We start from the raw sequence: 16,971 nt of genomic DNA, 5'->3' as shown, positions 1-16,971 counted from the left end.
CAGTGCTCAGGAAATTAGATTGTTTCAAAATCCATTTGACTGTGATGCTCCAGATGTCCTAAGTCAAATTAAAATGGAAATTATTGAACTTCAGGAAAATTATCATATATTAAAGACAAATACAGGGAAAGAAGTTTGATCGAATTTTATAAATTTCTGAACTCTGAGTAATTTCCAAATTTAAAGAAATTTGCTTGTAAATTTATCTCCATTTTTTGGCGACATATCTGTGTGAACAAAATTTTTCCCAGATGAAGAACATCAAGTCGAAATACAGGGCAAATTTATCCGATGAACATTTAAAGTCGCTACTTGTGATTAGCATTTCAAAGTTTGAACCTCAATTTAATCAGATTTTAAGAATGCAGAAAGAGTTCCATCATTCACATTAATTGTTTTATTAAAATTTGTGATGAAAATATGAGCATTTGCTGCTACTGTCTGTTGTCATTAATATACGATAATTTATTCTCACGTACTTTGTATTTATTTTATGAAATTCTGTGCTTTCGATAAAACTCATATACCTAGAGTTATTAATTTCTCATTTTATCCGGCCCGTTGAAAGTGCTGAATTACCTAATGTGGCCCACCGTTCGAAAAGTTTGGAGACCCCTGGTCTAGATAATGTGGGACCCTCAACGTCTCACAACCCTATGGGCCTTCACGGCCTGGTACAGGGATAGCTTTACTTTACTTTTACTGCCGAGTTCAGAAATCCTGAAGAGACTTATGAATTACTCTGTATATCAGTTTCCAGTTTGCTTTAGAAATATGAAGTTTAGCCAACAAAACTTGAGGGATCAGTTGCATACTTTTTCTTTGTGTATTTTTTTTAATTCAGTGATGTTCTAAAGAATACCCGTGAAAATAAATGTTTCTTATTTACATACGAGGGTTGGAACTTTAATAGTGGCAACATTGCTCTAGAGATGCCACGCGGCGGAACCAAATAATGTCACTTATACCACACGTTAGTTACATACCTACCTTACCTCAGAGCTAATGGACTCTCCCTTCCCACATCACATGCGTGCGCAGTGATGAGAAGAACAGAGCCTCTTCTTAGCTGGCGGTCTAATGTAGTGTTGTCACGATGTTTTCGAAACAGGAACAGTGGAGTTGGATAAAGATTGAATGTGCCAGAGGCTGTACAGCATGACAGTGTCAACAAGGTCTTCAAGAGGCTTGCAGGGAATCCGAATTGCCTTACAGAACAGTGGCGAGGTGGGTAAAAGCCTTCAACGAGGGACACCAAAATGTGGCAGACATGTGTCGGCCAGGTCATCCTAGTGTCAGTGAAGAAGAAGTGTATGCTCTTTCTGCATTACTGGAGAGTGATCCCCGACAGCAGAACGTCTATGTGCAGTATTACTGTTCATTTTTGGAACACTACCTGCGACCAGCTTTGAGAAATAAGCAGCGACACGCTCTGCAGAACCCACCCATCATTTTGCAGGACAATGCTCAGCCGCATTCAGCGCAAGCTGTGGCTGATTTGTTCGATCGATGGGGCTGGGAAGTGCTGTACCATCCACCATACTCCCCGGACTGAAGCCCTTGTGACTTCGACTTAATTCCTAAGATGAAAGAACCACTTCATGACATTCGCTTCAGAACTGTTCAAGAGATTCTTCAGGCAGTAGACCGCTTCATGTGAACTATCAACACAACAGGCACTGCTAAAGGTATCCTACGACTTCCACATCGGTGGCAGAGGATTGTACGCAATGCTGGTGACTGCATTGAAGGACAGTAAAACTTCGAAACATGCATCTGTTTTGTATCAGTTGTAAATAAATAGTTGCCACTATTAAAGTTCCAACCCTCATATTTTCTTCAGTGCGTGTATGATGCGATAGATGGAACGGACAGCCATTTATCTTCTATATACAAGATGATTCAAAGAAGAATTATGCTATTTCAGCCTTTTAGTCTTGATATATTTGTTCACATAGTAAAGCCTTTATAATGTCACAAGTTACATGTCTTACTCCATTCATTTATGGCTCAGAAAATAAATGGAAGCAGTGAAATAAGATGGCATAATCTATGATAGCAGAGTATGCCAGTATGCATTTTGTGTACAGTTTTCAGAATGGAAATGCTAGAGCTGCATCAAGGGTATACCAGTTTGTTTGGAATGGTACACTGCAGCTTGAGGAGAGCAGGCGGATTTATGTCACCAGGACACATTGGCTGTGGCAAAAAACAGTGTACAGAATGAAGAGTTAATGTTGGATGCTTTACGTGCTATTCCATCAACTAGCTCTTGTTGAATTACATATGAAACAGGCCTCTATCAGACTGCCATTTGCCATACACTACATGAGGAGCACTTCTTTTTCTTGTATAACTTGTCCCTGTTCTTAACTAATTAAACAGTATGCCATGAAGGTGGATGGGGGAGTGAATATGTAGATCCATATTTACCTGACCTTGGCCCTAGTTGGAGGTGAGTGGTCAGCTTCATGCCCCTGCCACTCCCCCCCCAGGGAAAAAGCTCCAAGTATCCATTGGATTGGAGGTTGGATGAGTCCAAGAACCAGTCTGGACAATATGGAGAAGAGAAGATTCTTGACCATACCAGGACTCAAACCCCAACCCCTCGGTCGTCCAGCCCATAGCCAGTCACTATATCAACTGAGCTATCCTACAAGCTGGAAGGTCATGGATTTGTATCCTAATGAGGTCATTGAATTTTTTTCAGTTGACCTAATCCATTCAGCCATAATATGGCCCTGGGGTCGACACAGCCTCTAACAGAAATGGGTACCAGGAAGATTCCTTGGGGGTAAGAGGCAGTGGGCACGTAAGGCTGACAAACTTACCACCATCTGTGAGCCAGTTACCTAGAAGATGTGGAAGCCTTGACCTCTCACACCCCTTTCACCTTCATGGCCTGTTACAGGAATAGCTTTGCCATTTTTTCTTTCTTTATGTATAACTTGTACATTGGCCACAGCCAAGGGACAATAATCATTGTCTTCAGTTCTGTTAGTACCTTCTACATGAAATTGTAGGTGTGCCTTTAGTCATGCCATGTGTTGTGCACTGAGGAGGCAACATTTACAGAGCAATGCAGTAAACAGTCTCCACAGTCTTCATGAATGGGCACTGGAGAATCCCCATGCTATTCTACGCTCTTCATTTTGACAAAGATCTGGTATCAACATTTGAGCCAGAATTGTAGACGTTTATTTGACTAAACCATACCTGGTAACATACCTCAGTGGAATCCGGTGTGCTGATTTCCTAGTCACACTTCATTTATGCCACTTATGAAACATTATTCACTAAAATAATTCTTCCTCCTCTGCTCTCTAATGAAGTGTGATGCCATTTTTATTGATAATAAACTGAACATTTACAAAGAACATACATTCAGTACCAAGAATTTATAAGTAACCAACATTATATTTTCACTGCCTAGAGAATGAAAGAAATGATAGCGAAGTTGTGCATGCAGTAACCAAGTGCAAGAAGATGACATTTCAGATGAAATACCCTTTGGTCTAAACAGCTCATAATAAGAACTGTAGATTAAACTTCCTGATAACAAAATATGTAGAACTGTTGCAAGTCTCTTTTACACAGACATTTTGTGTTATGTAAAATTCAAAGTGAAAAAATCTAAGGACTTCAGAATCTTTGTTTTTCATTCACTATAAGTAACCATAATAAATAGAGATGTTAATTATAAATAACCTCTCATTTCCTCTTGCACATTTGTCTTCTGAGGAAGGATTATTTAGCAGAGGCATTTACTGCTGAACCTCATCAATTAACCATGCTATGTCCTAACATTTGATTATTTGTGAAGAAGTTCACAAAACTACAAATTAATATGGGGGCACGTGGTAGCGTAGTTGGTTGAGGGGCTATGCTACAAGCAGGAAGGTGACGGGTTCAAGTCCCGATGTGGTCATTGGATTTTTTTCCGTTGACCTAATCCTTCTGGCCGCACTATGGCCCTGAGGTTTACTCAGCCTCTAACAGAAATGAATACCAGGAATTAAATAATTTTCCTGGGGAGTAAAGCGCACCTGGCGCGTATGGCTGACAACCTTACTGCCATCTTTGAGCCGATTGTCTAGATAGTGTGGGACCCTGAACATCTCACAACCCTATGAGCCTTCATGGCTTGGTACAGGGATAGCTTTACTTTACTTTACAAATGAATATTCCACAGTTGTGTATAATGATACTATTTTAAAACAAAACACTCCGCAATTGATAATTTACTGCATGAACGTGACTTTCTGAGTGTTGAGTTGCGTCAAAGCATCTGAAAGGACTGCATTTCAGTATTAAAATTTTGAAGTTAAACTCTGATATGGAGATTGGCTGGCTGATAATATTTCAGATTTCTGTAACAAGTTTTTGCAAGGGCGAAGTTTCCATCTTTGAGTCTCTTTTTTCTGATTGTGATAACTTTCACATAAAAGTAAAGTTGTTCCTGTGCTTAACTAATTAAGCACTTGGCCATGAAGATGTACGGGGAAGTTAATGTATAGATCCCCATATTCTTGACATCAGCACTAATTGGAGGTAAGTGGTCAGCTTCAGGCCCTGGCTTCTTTACCCATGGGGAAAGAGCCCACAGTATCCATTGGTTAGGAGGCTGGATGGGCCTCCGAACCAGTCTGAATGATGTGGAGAGGAGAAATATCTTGCCCATAGTGGGACTTGAACTTCAACACCTCAGTCATCCAGCCCATAGCCAGAAGCTATACTGACTGCACTACCACAGCTCCCTGATAACTTCCACATGTAATGTTTTAATTACATGCATTGGTATGAGTGAATAAAATTCAGTAATGGTCTGCCATTTCAACAAATATGTAAGGCAGAGGTAAATTTGTCCCTGCGCCTAACTAATTAAACTCTACACCATGAAGACATATGGGGGGGAATGGATGTATAGAGCCACATATTCTTGATTTCAACACTAGTTGGAGGTGAGTGGTCAGCTTCATACCCTGTGGAAGATCCCCCGGTACCCATTGAATATGAGGCAGGGAGGGCCTCAGAGCCAGTGAGGACAACGTGGAAAAGAAAATTCTTGACCCTACCAGGACTCGAACTCCAACCCCTAGGTCATCCAGCCCACAGCCAGTCACTACCAACTGTGCTAACCCGACTCTAACAAATAGAAGGGTTGGATAAAAAGTAGTGGCAACACTGCTGTAACACTGTAACATGAAAGATGTGCGTCAGGTGGCACTAGCACCATCCGTAGCTGATAGCAGAAGTTCAGTTGAAGTAGTGCAGTGAGTGGCTCTGGTTGTGTTTCACTGAGTTGCATTGTACATTGTCTTGAAGTGCAGGAGCCCAGTTCAAGCACCCTAACAACATGTTTACGAAACAAGAACAACACTCCTGGATAAAAATTGAAGTTGCATGAGGTCGTAATGCACAAAAACTGTTATCAGGGACTGCAAGAAGCATGTGGTGATGCTGCTTTGCCATTCAGGCCAGCCGTCATTCAGGGCGACCCAATGTTGACAACCACACAATTCAGCTTCCTGCTTTGCTGGATGTTGATCATCAATGGGCTGCGTGGGAGTTAGCTGCTGAGGTAGGAATATGTCACAGAACCATGCTCCACATTCTGTATGATATTCTTGGATACTGCAAAATTGCAGCGCGTTGGGTACCCCATACAATGTCCGAGGTGCAACAATGGCAACGTTATGCAATTGCACAGGACTTGTTGGACTGGTACCAGAGGGAAGGTAATGACTTCCTTGGAAGGATCGTCACTCTGGACGAAACTTGGGTTCACTCATATGATCCGCACTTGAAGCGACAGTCAAGTGAATGGAAGCATCCTGGCTCTCCTCATCGAAAGAAAGTGCGCCCTACATAGAGTAATGTGAAGGCGATGATCGTTGTGGCATATGACATTGATGGAGTGATACTGAACCGCACTGTACTTCAACGACAGACAATAAACACTGCCTACTACTGCAATTTCCTGCATAATCATCTTCATCCAGCACTCAGGAGAAAGCGACGACACTTGTTGGCAACAAACCCCGTCATCCTTCATGACAATGCAAGGGCTCATACTGCTGCCGCTGTCAAAGATCTCCTACACTGCTGGCAATGGGAGATACTGCAACATCCACCATACTCACCTGATATGAGTCCGTGCAATTATGATCTCTTTGCCAAAATGAAAGAACCACTGCGAGGGACACGTTACAACACAAGAGAGGAGATTATTCATGCTGTAGGGCAGTCACTGCTAGACATCAACAGAAGTGTACGCGCTGATGGTGTACGATGCCTTCCACAACTTTGGCAGAAGGTGGTACACATGGGGGGCGATTATATTGAAGGGATGTAACTGTGTTTATCTCAGGTAATAAAGTCATTTCAGAACTACAGAGGTGTTGCCACTACTTTTTATCCGACCTATGTACAGGGGATGAACAAAAATATGGAAACACCCAACAAAGAACACATTACCATGACTAATATGGTGTAGGACAACCTCTGGCTTGCAGTCTCCTTGGAATGGATAAATAGAGGTCCTGTATGATTTGCAAGGGAATCTTATACCATTCTTCCTGAAAAACATTGTAAGTTCTGTTATCGATGATGGAGGTGGATAGTGTGCGTGCAGATTGCTCTCCAAAACAGACCACAAAGGCTCAATAATATTGATATCTGGCGATTGTGGGGGCCATTGCAGATGTGACACTTCATCTTCATTCTCAGAAAACCACTGATGAGTGGCTTTGGAATTGCAGCTCATCCAGAAATACCCTGCTTGTGGAGTTCCCTTTGTACTGTTTTGGTGCTGACAGGGTTTGTGAGCATGACATTCAGTTCAGCAGTCACTTTTTCAGCTGTAGTCTTCTTATTTTTCGTCACAATCCTAGGCAATGTTCGTCTGTCTTGATCACTCAGCAGACATTTCCATCCACGCTGGTGTTTATCGGATGCGGTTTTTTCAGTCCTCCTGTATGCGGTCATAATTTAGGATACTGTGCCTCGCAAAACACCAAAAACCTCAGCTACCTTGGTTAAGGAAGCACCCACCATATGGGCCCCAACAATTTGCCCGCGTTCGGATTCTGTTAGCTCTGACGTGATGCACAAAAAATTGCACATAACATTGTCTTGACAACAAATGAAGCTTGCAACGAATTGTGGAGGTTGTACAGGTAGTGATGTTGGGCAGATACGATAGCGTGACCTACAAACGTCGCTAAAATAAACGCTTCAATTTAGGCATGCATTTCACGAGGTGTTTCCATATTTTTGTCCATCCCCTGTATATATATATACATGAATTAAAATAGAAATGTGATAGTTCCTTTGTAATGTTGATTATCTAAAATTTCTCATTGGATGCCCATTTCTTATTTCACAATCTAAACCAGACAGTTAGATTTGTATTCATGCACAGTCTTTTTGCAGTAACTGGTAATGAAGCCAGGGAGAATATGGGCAGGACTGCAGTGCATAACAAACTAGAACTACAGTTTATCACAGACCTGCTAGGACATCACACACTGCCATTGCTCATTATTTAGCTGTAATGAAAGAATGTGAGGTATGCAAGGCATTATAGCAGTGGCTCTGCAGTCCTGCACGCGACAGGACGTTGTTCTAAGAATCATGCTTGGAAGCCAAGAGCAAGGTAATCACTGAAGCAGTGATTCTCAGCCTCTACATCCTGCATTCCCTTTTGTCAAAACCTGTTAATTCCACCATAGTAAGAACAAAATTTTTAAGTTTTGTACGTTTTGGTATTATATTAATCATTAAGAGAATTTCTTATTTTTGAGACCTCATACCCCACTCAGCAGTGTCATGTCCCTCCAGTGGGACACATACCACCAACTGAGAAATACTGCCCTAGCATTGGTGAATACCTCAGAATTATGACAGTGCTAGTAGTTTTAGTAATTTTGATTTTGGCAAACACCGAGGAGACAGTTTTTGATACAGCTGTAGTTACAACAAAAGACAAAAATTCTTTAAATAGTCAGCTGCAGACTTCTCTGTGGTTTCTTGTCTGTATTACCTATAATTTACTGGGTAATGTGGGTGTTACAAAGTGCATGGTTGTGTAAATATTAGGTGATTCTTTTTCATTTCTCTTATTGTGTAAATTGTGTTGCTGCAGGATCTACATTCCCACCCTGCGTGTCAGCATCATTACGCAGTAGATAAATTGTATAATGTGTTTCTTTGTTTCTTATTCTGGCCACACATTTGTATTAGCTGTGTTACTGAATGGTAGGCAGATTGCATTTCATTCAGTGAATTATCATCAGACTAGCAAGAAGCTTCGAGCTTGATTAGACTAGCTAATTGGTAGGCTGTTTGTATATTTCAGCTGGGTTCCATCTGTCCATCCCACTGGACCCTGCTCTATAACAGCGACCAGCATGGTCTAGGAGCAAACAGGCAAGTAGGCTCTGCCACAGTTTTCAGCACTGTATCTTAATGGCCATTGCTGAAATGACAGAACTGGGATTTGTGTGTCCATATTGGAGTATTGACACCATGTTGTGTTGGCTTGATTTGCAGATGTTTCAAAGAAATAGGTATTCTGCAGTTTTAAGCCAAAATGGCTAGCAGCAGATCTAATTGTGTCATGCTAGGTGCAGTTTTTACAGGGTTACCTGTGCTATTCCCAGCGATCTTTTATGACATGTATCACTTAACCTCATGTAGAGTTACAGGAGGAGGCTTCAGTGGGTAGTCCTAGTCTGTTTATGTTAACCTTTTAACTTTGAGACATAAACCTTCACCTGGCACATGAATGGAATTAAAAGTGATGGTTTTAAATTCTGGTTGCACCAGACTAGGAAGGAATATATATCGCCACTGTTTATGTTTCTCAAACAAAAACAGTGTAATAGAGGAATGAATGCCTCATACTCTTAAAACATGACATCATTCTTTGGTCAAATTCCATATGCTTTGTGCCAGATTAACAAAATTGTTCTGTGAAAGAAGTACATATGTAAAATTTATGAACTTAAAAAATGAATACATAGTAAAAATGTGACAAGTTACATGTGCGGTTCCACCCTGTACTCCACGTCATCCCTAATTCTGGTTCATACATTGCTATGTGGTCTGTAGGCTTAGAACTTCATTCATGAAAGTCACAGTTTCGTCACACTCACTGCATCGAACGGTAGGAGGTCTGTGTTTTTGCTGCAGATCACGTTACACACCAAGCACACTATCAGACACAAGTAGAGTCAGTTCCAGTCAGAGTTACTTTTTGTATGCCACAGCTGGAAACATGGCACAACACACAGACCACAGTCACATTTCTTGCAGTAGTAGACTGTTTTTTTTGGCTTTGTTTCTACCTTTGACATGCACAACAACATTACTCTTTTCCTTAGGTCAGCCACTGCAAAGAGTGTTTCACTGCAAGTTGGCTCATTTTGGTCTCCGAACTGCTGGGCAAACCCCTTGACACACCATGGACTTCAGCATTCTCTTTGTGGGAGATAACAAGATCCCTAACTAGCTGCTCCCTAAACTTAACATGGGTTGTATTTCCCCCACAAGACTTGTAGAGAATGTATAAATTCAGAATGGTTAACTCCAACAAATGGAAGAAGAGTTTTTTACCCATTTTCAGGTTTTCTTGCTAATGCTGTAGCTGTTTGCCATCCTGTTACTCAGGTCAGCATAAACCATAGGGTTATGTAATCTTCAGAGATCAGAAGCTTCACAGCTTTCCCACCTTCCTTGAAATTAACCTTCTGCAGTTGGAATTGGCATATTAGAAAGGTCATAAACATCTCATTTGTCCTTCAAACATACAGCCCTTAGATTTCCCCGTACTCTGGACATATCTCCTCTTTTCAGTTGTAGGTCTTTAGGACTGAAATTAAGTGGCATCTCCTTACTGTTGAGATGAACTGTACTGCATGCATTTATTTTTCTTTGCTCTAGATCATTGAAAATTTTCATTTAGGTGAAATAATTGTCCTTGAATGTTTTATGTCCAGCTCCTTGAACTTTCCAAACCAGTTCTAGTACCATTCCATTTGTAGGTGTAACTTCTGTGCTAGCCACTTTCTTTTTTCTTTTCTCAGGTACACCCTCAGGTCATGTGTGTAACCAAATCTATCACAGAGTGTATAAATTTTTGTGCCAAATGTCATATGTCATTTTGCAATGTACTGCCAAAAGATGACTTTCCCTCTGAATTTTACAATTACTTCATCCACTGCCATGTGTTCTGGTGGATGGTACAGTTCTGAAAATGTTATTTTAGAATGTCATATTTGTCTTATTTTCCATAATCTATCATAATCCAGATCTTCTCTGTTTTGTGTTGGTTCTGATTGTCCATGAAATGCAGATACTTCAGAATTGTGAGAAAATTATCACACTGGAGTAGAAAGGAACATAGTAGAGCTCACCTTTGGTCAAGTATGGCTTCTTACTGCACGTGTGGTTGTGACCCATCTGAACTATAATTGCAAGAAATATGTATAGATCCTTAAGCTTATTTGCTGAGAATATGTAATATCTGATTTATTTCTTGCATGTGCATCTTGTTGCATATGTCAGTAGGTCTCTTGTACAATTACTGCTAGGTTGGTCAGACGATACAGCAAGAGAAAATAATATGGTTGTGAATTTTCAGTAAGATTGGGAGCAGCAGTTTTTCAGCCCATTTTGTTGTCCCACGAACTGGTGCACATATGCCTTGTCAGAGGGAAGTTGGTAGCGCCACTCTAAACCTTCATCGTTTTCTTCAGCAGATGATGGATGCTGAAGCGTGGTATCTTCAAGTTCTTCTTCTGAGATTATGTCAACTTACTGCTCTTCAGCATCTTCTTGCGCACATGCTAAATTGAAAAAAACACACGCTTTGAAGGTCCTGCAATACTGATTACAGGTGACTGATCTACATGTGTTTGAGTGTGGAAACAGAAAGAAGCAGGAGGAGGAACTGAATCTTCCACTGAACACTAGAATATCTTATTCAGTCGTAACACTGTCCTCTCCTTGCTTTTTCTTTCCTGTTCTTTAAACTGCTTCATATGCATATGAACAAAGAAAATTACAGTAGGGTGCTAGCAATCTGCCACTGACAAATGTGTCATAAATGGAATCAAACAATTTTAATTTCCTCTCACATACGAGGTATATTACTTCACCCATGTATATTTATCAGGTTTGAATAGCAATTCTATTGTTACAGACACTGGAAAGGGAATGAGAAGGAAAACCAATGTGCTGTCTGTGTTCACAGTGTCATCAAATTGTTGCACATGATTAGAATGGTTGTGTGCACAGGAAAATAAATTTGATGCATAGACTGTTTATACACAGATAATGTTGAAACCTTTCAGAGTAAAATTCCATGCTTTGTTTGGGCTAAAAACATACACAGGGCACCAGAAGGACTCCTCAAAAGAAGATGCAAAACTGATGACATCAGATATTTGGCTGTTTTATCATGTCACCTGAGTGTAGATATATCGGACATTCTCCCTTTAAAGGTTAATCTGTAATGTTTAAAAATTAGGGTAATTTTCTTGGTTAACCATCATATGACATTACTCCTTAGCCATTGTGTGCTCCTGTGTGAAATGTTATTTTCACAGAGTACTGACTAGGACATTCGGTAGCGTAGTTGGTTGAAGGGCTATGCTACAAGCCGGAAGGTTGCGGGTTCAAGTCCCGATGAGGTCATTGGATTTTTTTTAAGCTGACCTAATCCTTCCAGCCGCACTAGGCCCTGGGGATTACTCAGCCTCTAACAGAAATGAGTACCAGGAATTAATTAAATAATTTACCTGGGGAGTAAAGCGTAGCCGGCATATAAGGCTAACAGCCTTACCGCCATCTTTGAGCCGATTGTCTAGATAGTGTGGGACCCTCAAAGTCTCACAACCCTATGGGCCTTCATGGCCTGGTACAGGGATAGCTTTACTTTTACTCACTAAGACATTATATATGCTTGTGATACATTCCTATGCAAATAAATGTTCAGAGTATATTATTCTCTATCATCATTTTCCTTTATGTCTCAGTATGATAATACTTTCATCTCTCTTCCTAGATCTTTTCTGTCATTCATGAATCCTTCACTCTCATACATGTTTCATTTGCATGATTAAGGAGCTAAAAGTAGCACTTTGTAGGCTGTCATGTTAACTAAAATATATTCACTGAAATATGCATATTGTGTATTCAGTAAATCTCATAAGAGAATGGTGTAGAATACAGCAGGCGGTATGAATGAAACTATTTAGTTTCATACATAAAACATACAGGCACACTGCCACTGTATACATGTAATGCAGTCTGACAGTAGGATTATTAACTCAAATGTCACATCAACACTGGCTTGATATTACCGTGTGATGTTATAATTAACATGTATAGTCTGTTTAATCAAAACACATGGCTAAGTGTCATTAATTTTCAACTGAAGAATGTAAAATGTAGCTTCGCATATTGTATATATGTTTTCTGTTATCATATGTTACTGTTATGAACTCGTAACATCAAAATTTGACTTAATAGAAATATCTCCCTTTGGTCTCAATCTGTTTTATCTAATTCAGAAGTAACCTAAACAGAATCTTGTTAGATTCGTACTTTTATTTCAAATCACGTGTTTTGTAAGAAATGAGGTGGTATTTCTCATGACATGGCATATCCCTAATAACTGATAAATGGTAAGTGATTGGTTCAGTCATGAGTGGCCTTCAGCTCACTGTACTTCTTTGTACAACCTGTGAGTAAATTATGCAAATGAGAAACTAAAATTATTGAATTTGAAATAATTGCAGAATGTTTAAAGTAATATATGCATACTATTTCAATTGAAATTATTAACTTATAAAACCCAAAATTACTCCTGTGTGTCATGCTTGCAGTAATTAATGTTTTGTTAGTATGGTAAGACCAAGTCGACTGGAAGTGCTTATTTTTATGCCCCTTCAAGAATTCACGATTTGTTGTGTGTGGACTTGATCTGTTTTAAATGCTGGAATTGTTTTCATTTTGCTAGATTAAAGTGATGGCATTATTTAGATTGCCAAGATGATGGCATGGAGACACCATAAATTTTAAAATTGTCATGATGTTCATTTGAAAATAAGTTTTATATATCTGACTATTGTTTGGCAAAGTAGAAATAAAGAGTGGTAGATCAGCAACATTTATCATTTGAACACTATGTTAGCAGAGTTCCTGTTTTAATAGATGAGAATACCCATTATCACTTAGTAAAGGATATAATAAGCACAACTGGAAGAATATATGGAAGTGATCTGGGAGTTTCACACACATAATTGATTGTTAGTAAACAGTATTTGATTTCAGTGGTGCTACTGTTGGACAAAACCTTGAGTGCACTAAGCAACACTGAAACAAAGAATGAAGTAGGTGTTGTAATTGAGTGGCATACAGGGCCAGTTAAGGTAGACCAAAATAACTTTCAAAACCATCTTGTGCAATGGTAAAGTTTATTCAAAAGTTCATCATTAGAATCAGATATTGCAGTGCATGCCAATTACTTGGTTTCTGAAATTTTAGCAAATAAAGATGAAAATGCTTAAAGAAGTTATGTTTCCAGACAAGAAACAATTTGTGAAATTAGTTAATGGGGATTTATAGCTGGAAGAATAATTGAGAAACTGCCAAACTACATTAAAGAAAAGTGAAAGCACTCATTTTCTGCAGTTTTCCATAGCAATGGTCTAAAGAACAGACATAAGTGACAGTGAATCTTGCTGTCTTTGTTTGTAAAATCAACATGGAGTTCAGTATATCTGATGAATTGGTTGCATGATAACAGTGAAAGAGACCTACAAACAAACTCCATGGTTTTAGTCTGCAAGCAAACTGTACCGACCAAGAACCCGCCACTTGTTGGTAAAATTAGTGCCAACTTCAGTGAATGGAGGGTGTCATGTGGTCAGTACAACTGATCCCCCACAGCTGTTAATCTCAGTTTTCTAGACTGGAGCTGCTATTCCTTGAAATAGCTCCTCAATTATCCTCGTGAGGCTGAGTAGACCCCGTTCCAGACCCACTACTTCTCAGAAAATCTGGTAGCACCAGGAATCAAACCCAGACCTCTGGATCTGTAGCCAGGAACTCTGACTGCTAGACCACAGAGGCGGCCTGAATGAGACCTACAGGCACAAATTTATGAGAATAATTGTAAAAAATGATGGATATCCCCATAGAGAAAGTAGCTGGTCTAGTGATGGATGGAGCATCAAGTATGGTTGGAAGGATCTATGACATGTCTTCACTTATTACAAGTAATACAAAGAATACGATGGATGATAGTTTGATAATATTCTATAGTTTTATACACCAAAGAAATGTGTGTGTGAAACCCATGAAAATGATGAATATTGGTGCACTGATTAAAAATTGTTAATTTCATTGGTTCAGAAGGAATGAATTATTGCCAATTTAAAGATTTCTTTGGTTATATGGAATCTGAGTGTAGGGATATTGTGTACTTTGAGAAAGGTTGTTGGTTGAGTTGTCATCAGATGCTTAAATACATGTATGGCTAGAAGCTATAAATTGGATTATTTCTGGAAATGAAGGAGTTTAGGGACCATGCCTAGATATGTGACACTGCATTTTGCATTGACATCTCACTCATCACATGAAGAAACTGAAGATTGTCCTGCAGGTAGCTAGTCTTCTTGTCAATGAAACGTTTGGCAAAACAGCAGCATTGCAGGGGATGCTTCAGTTAGGGATCAGCATCTTCAACAAACAGCATGTCGCACTTCCCAGTTCTGAGAATGTAAAAGCCCACTAATGCTAAGAAACATGCTGAATAAATTTGGCTTCTTCAGCAAGAATTCAACTCCTGTTTTCAAGAAATACACAAGTGTGAGGCCACTGAGCTTGCATTCATTATTATTTGACATCAGTTTTGAAAGTATTTGTACTGAATTTCAGATGGACGTTGTAGAGAGATACGAACAGATGAATGTGTGCCTCTCTTCTCTCTTTACCCGCTAATATGTTACCAGTGCCTAGTGACCATATGTGATGAGTAGTACTTTTTGGAAGTCCCTATGTTTGTGAACACTCCCTTTCACAAATGGGAGATAACACATGTGAACATGAAAGAGTTCATAACATCATAACCACCTAGAAAGGAACCCAACCAGAGTGACCAGTATACCAGCGAAATAACTAATATATATATATATACACACATATATTTTAATCCAATTTTGACCTTAATTTATCCTTCAACTAGATATGCATTAATTTAACTAGTCCAGATCTCTAAATTGGACCTTGTGCAAAAAGATGTTTGATAACATCTAATTGCTTGATGGCCCAGTATTATGCACATCACATGTGACTGTACAGTAGAGAGACATGACAAAGTTCTTCAGAGTAGATGCCCACACAAATATGTTAATTTAACTTGTTTGCTGCAGTTCCTAAATAGTGACATAATATTATTTACACATTTCTTGCATCAATCTTGAATAAATCTTCAGATTCCATCACTTCAGTTTTCACATTTTGTTGACTGTCAGGAATGGCACACCGGTTACATTTATGGTGGTATGAGTAAAATGCTACTGTGAAATTATTTAATTCATCAACAGATAAATTTAGCCATCTGAGGTAGTTTGTATAGGAACACTGACATTTGAGGGCTTGGAAACTGGCAAGTTAAATCACTTTTGTCTTATTCTCTTGTTTGTTTCTGTACCTGGAAGTCATATCAGCACTTACATGAAGAAAATTGTTTATGCTTTATCATATGAGAATCAGTCTAACCAACATGGTGTCGATTGTCTTCAATGAATTTGGTACTTTCCTGTTTCAGGATCAAAATGGGAAACACCAGCATGGCTGGTAGAATCCACTATGTAATAAGTAGATAAAGAAATGAGTGTTCTGGTGTTTTGCTATGATCATTGCTTTTGTTAATATTACTGTGAACCAACAAAATACACAGTATCAGGGGTACAATACATACATACATATACATTTTCATTTTCATTTCTTTAAAATATTCACAAATGTGCCACCAGCACCGAATATAAAACATGTCAGCAAGCAAACAAAACATTGGACACTTATACATTCACAAATAAAATCACTAGCATATATAATCCATACTTGTCAAAAACACATACAATAGTTAAAAGGCAATACAACTTGCAGCAAGTATATATAAGCACAACCAAGGACATAATGTTAGTGAAGTGTGCGCTGTCAGACACATCTTTTCCTTAGCTGTAGGTCTTGACAGAAAAGCAAGAATTCCTCAACAGTATAAGAAGGGTTTTGAAGCAATACATCCTTTAGTTTCCCAATAAACTGTTTTTTATTATGTACTAACTCAATTAAAAAATCAGACAAACTATTAACAACTTTTACACTCATGCAATAGACCCCTTTTTGCCTCTTTGTTAGATGTGATTGAGGAACATGTAGGTTTCTAACTTGTCTTGTTGATTTACCATGAATTGTATGATTGAAAGTATAATGCCCCAAATTGTTTATCATTAGTATCATTAAAGATAAACTATATTGAGAGTTCAATGTCAGAATTTTTAATTTTTTAAAAACTGTTCTACATGATTCTCTGGGTTTCATTCCCATCATTATCCTGACGGCCTTTTGTAAAACAAAAATCTTCTTAGCCTCCAACGAGTTTCCCCAAAATACTATCCCATATCTCATAATTGAATGAAAGTATGTGTGGTAAATCATCCTTAGTGTTTCAATATTGCTATACAATTTCATATTTCTTATTGCAAAGCATACCCTGCCCAATCTAGACAGCATCAATTCAATCTATGACTTCCAATTCAGGGTCTTATCAATTTCAATGCCCAAGATTTAACATGGGTTTCCTCATGCAATATCTCATCATTAAACTTTAAATGTATAGACATATTATCTAGATTAATTGTATCAAATTTAACACTTCAGTTTTTTTTTTTTTTT

At 38.9% G+C, this 16,971-nt stretch overlaps 1 protein-coding gene across 2 annotated transcripts in view; it reads left to right on the top strand.

Moving 5' to 3' along the window:
* LOC111871259 overlaps positions 1-16,971 on the top strand; it is a 49,241-nt gene that overhangs the window by 17,736 nt on the left and 14,534 nt on the right. For both annotated transcript variants that reach the window (XM_023864233.2, XM_023864234.2), the window contains exon 7: positions 8,360-8,430. In XM_023864233.2, coding sequence (XP_023720001.1) covers positions 8,360-8,430 — 71 coding nt within the window. The remainder of the gene's footprint in view (positions 1-8,359; positions 8,431-16,971) is intronic.

The sequence above is a fragment of the Cryptotermes secundus genome, unplaced genomic scaffold (genome assembly GCF_002891405.2).
Source record: "Cryptotermes secundus unplaced genomic scaffold, Csec_1.0 scaffold699, whole genome shotgun sequence".
NCBI lineage: Eukaryota > Metazoa > Arthropoda > Insecta > Blattodea > Kalotermitidae > Cryptotermes > Cryptotermes secundus.
The sequence above is the reverse complement of the archived record's forward strand: the minus strand, read 5'-3'. Positions and strand labels throughout refer to the sequence as shown.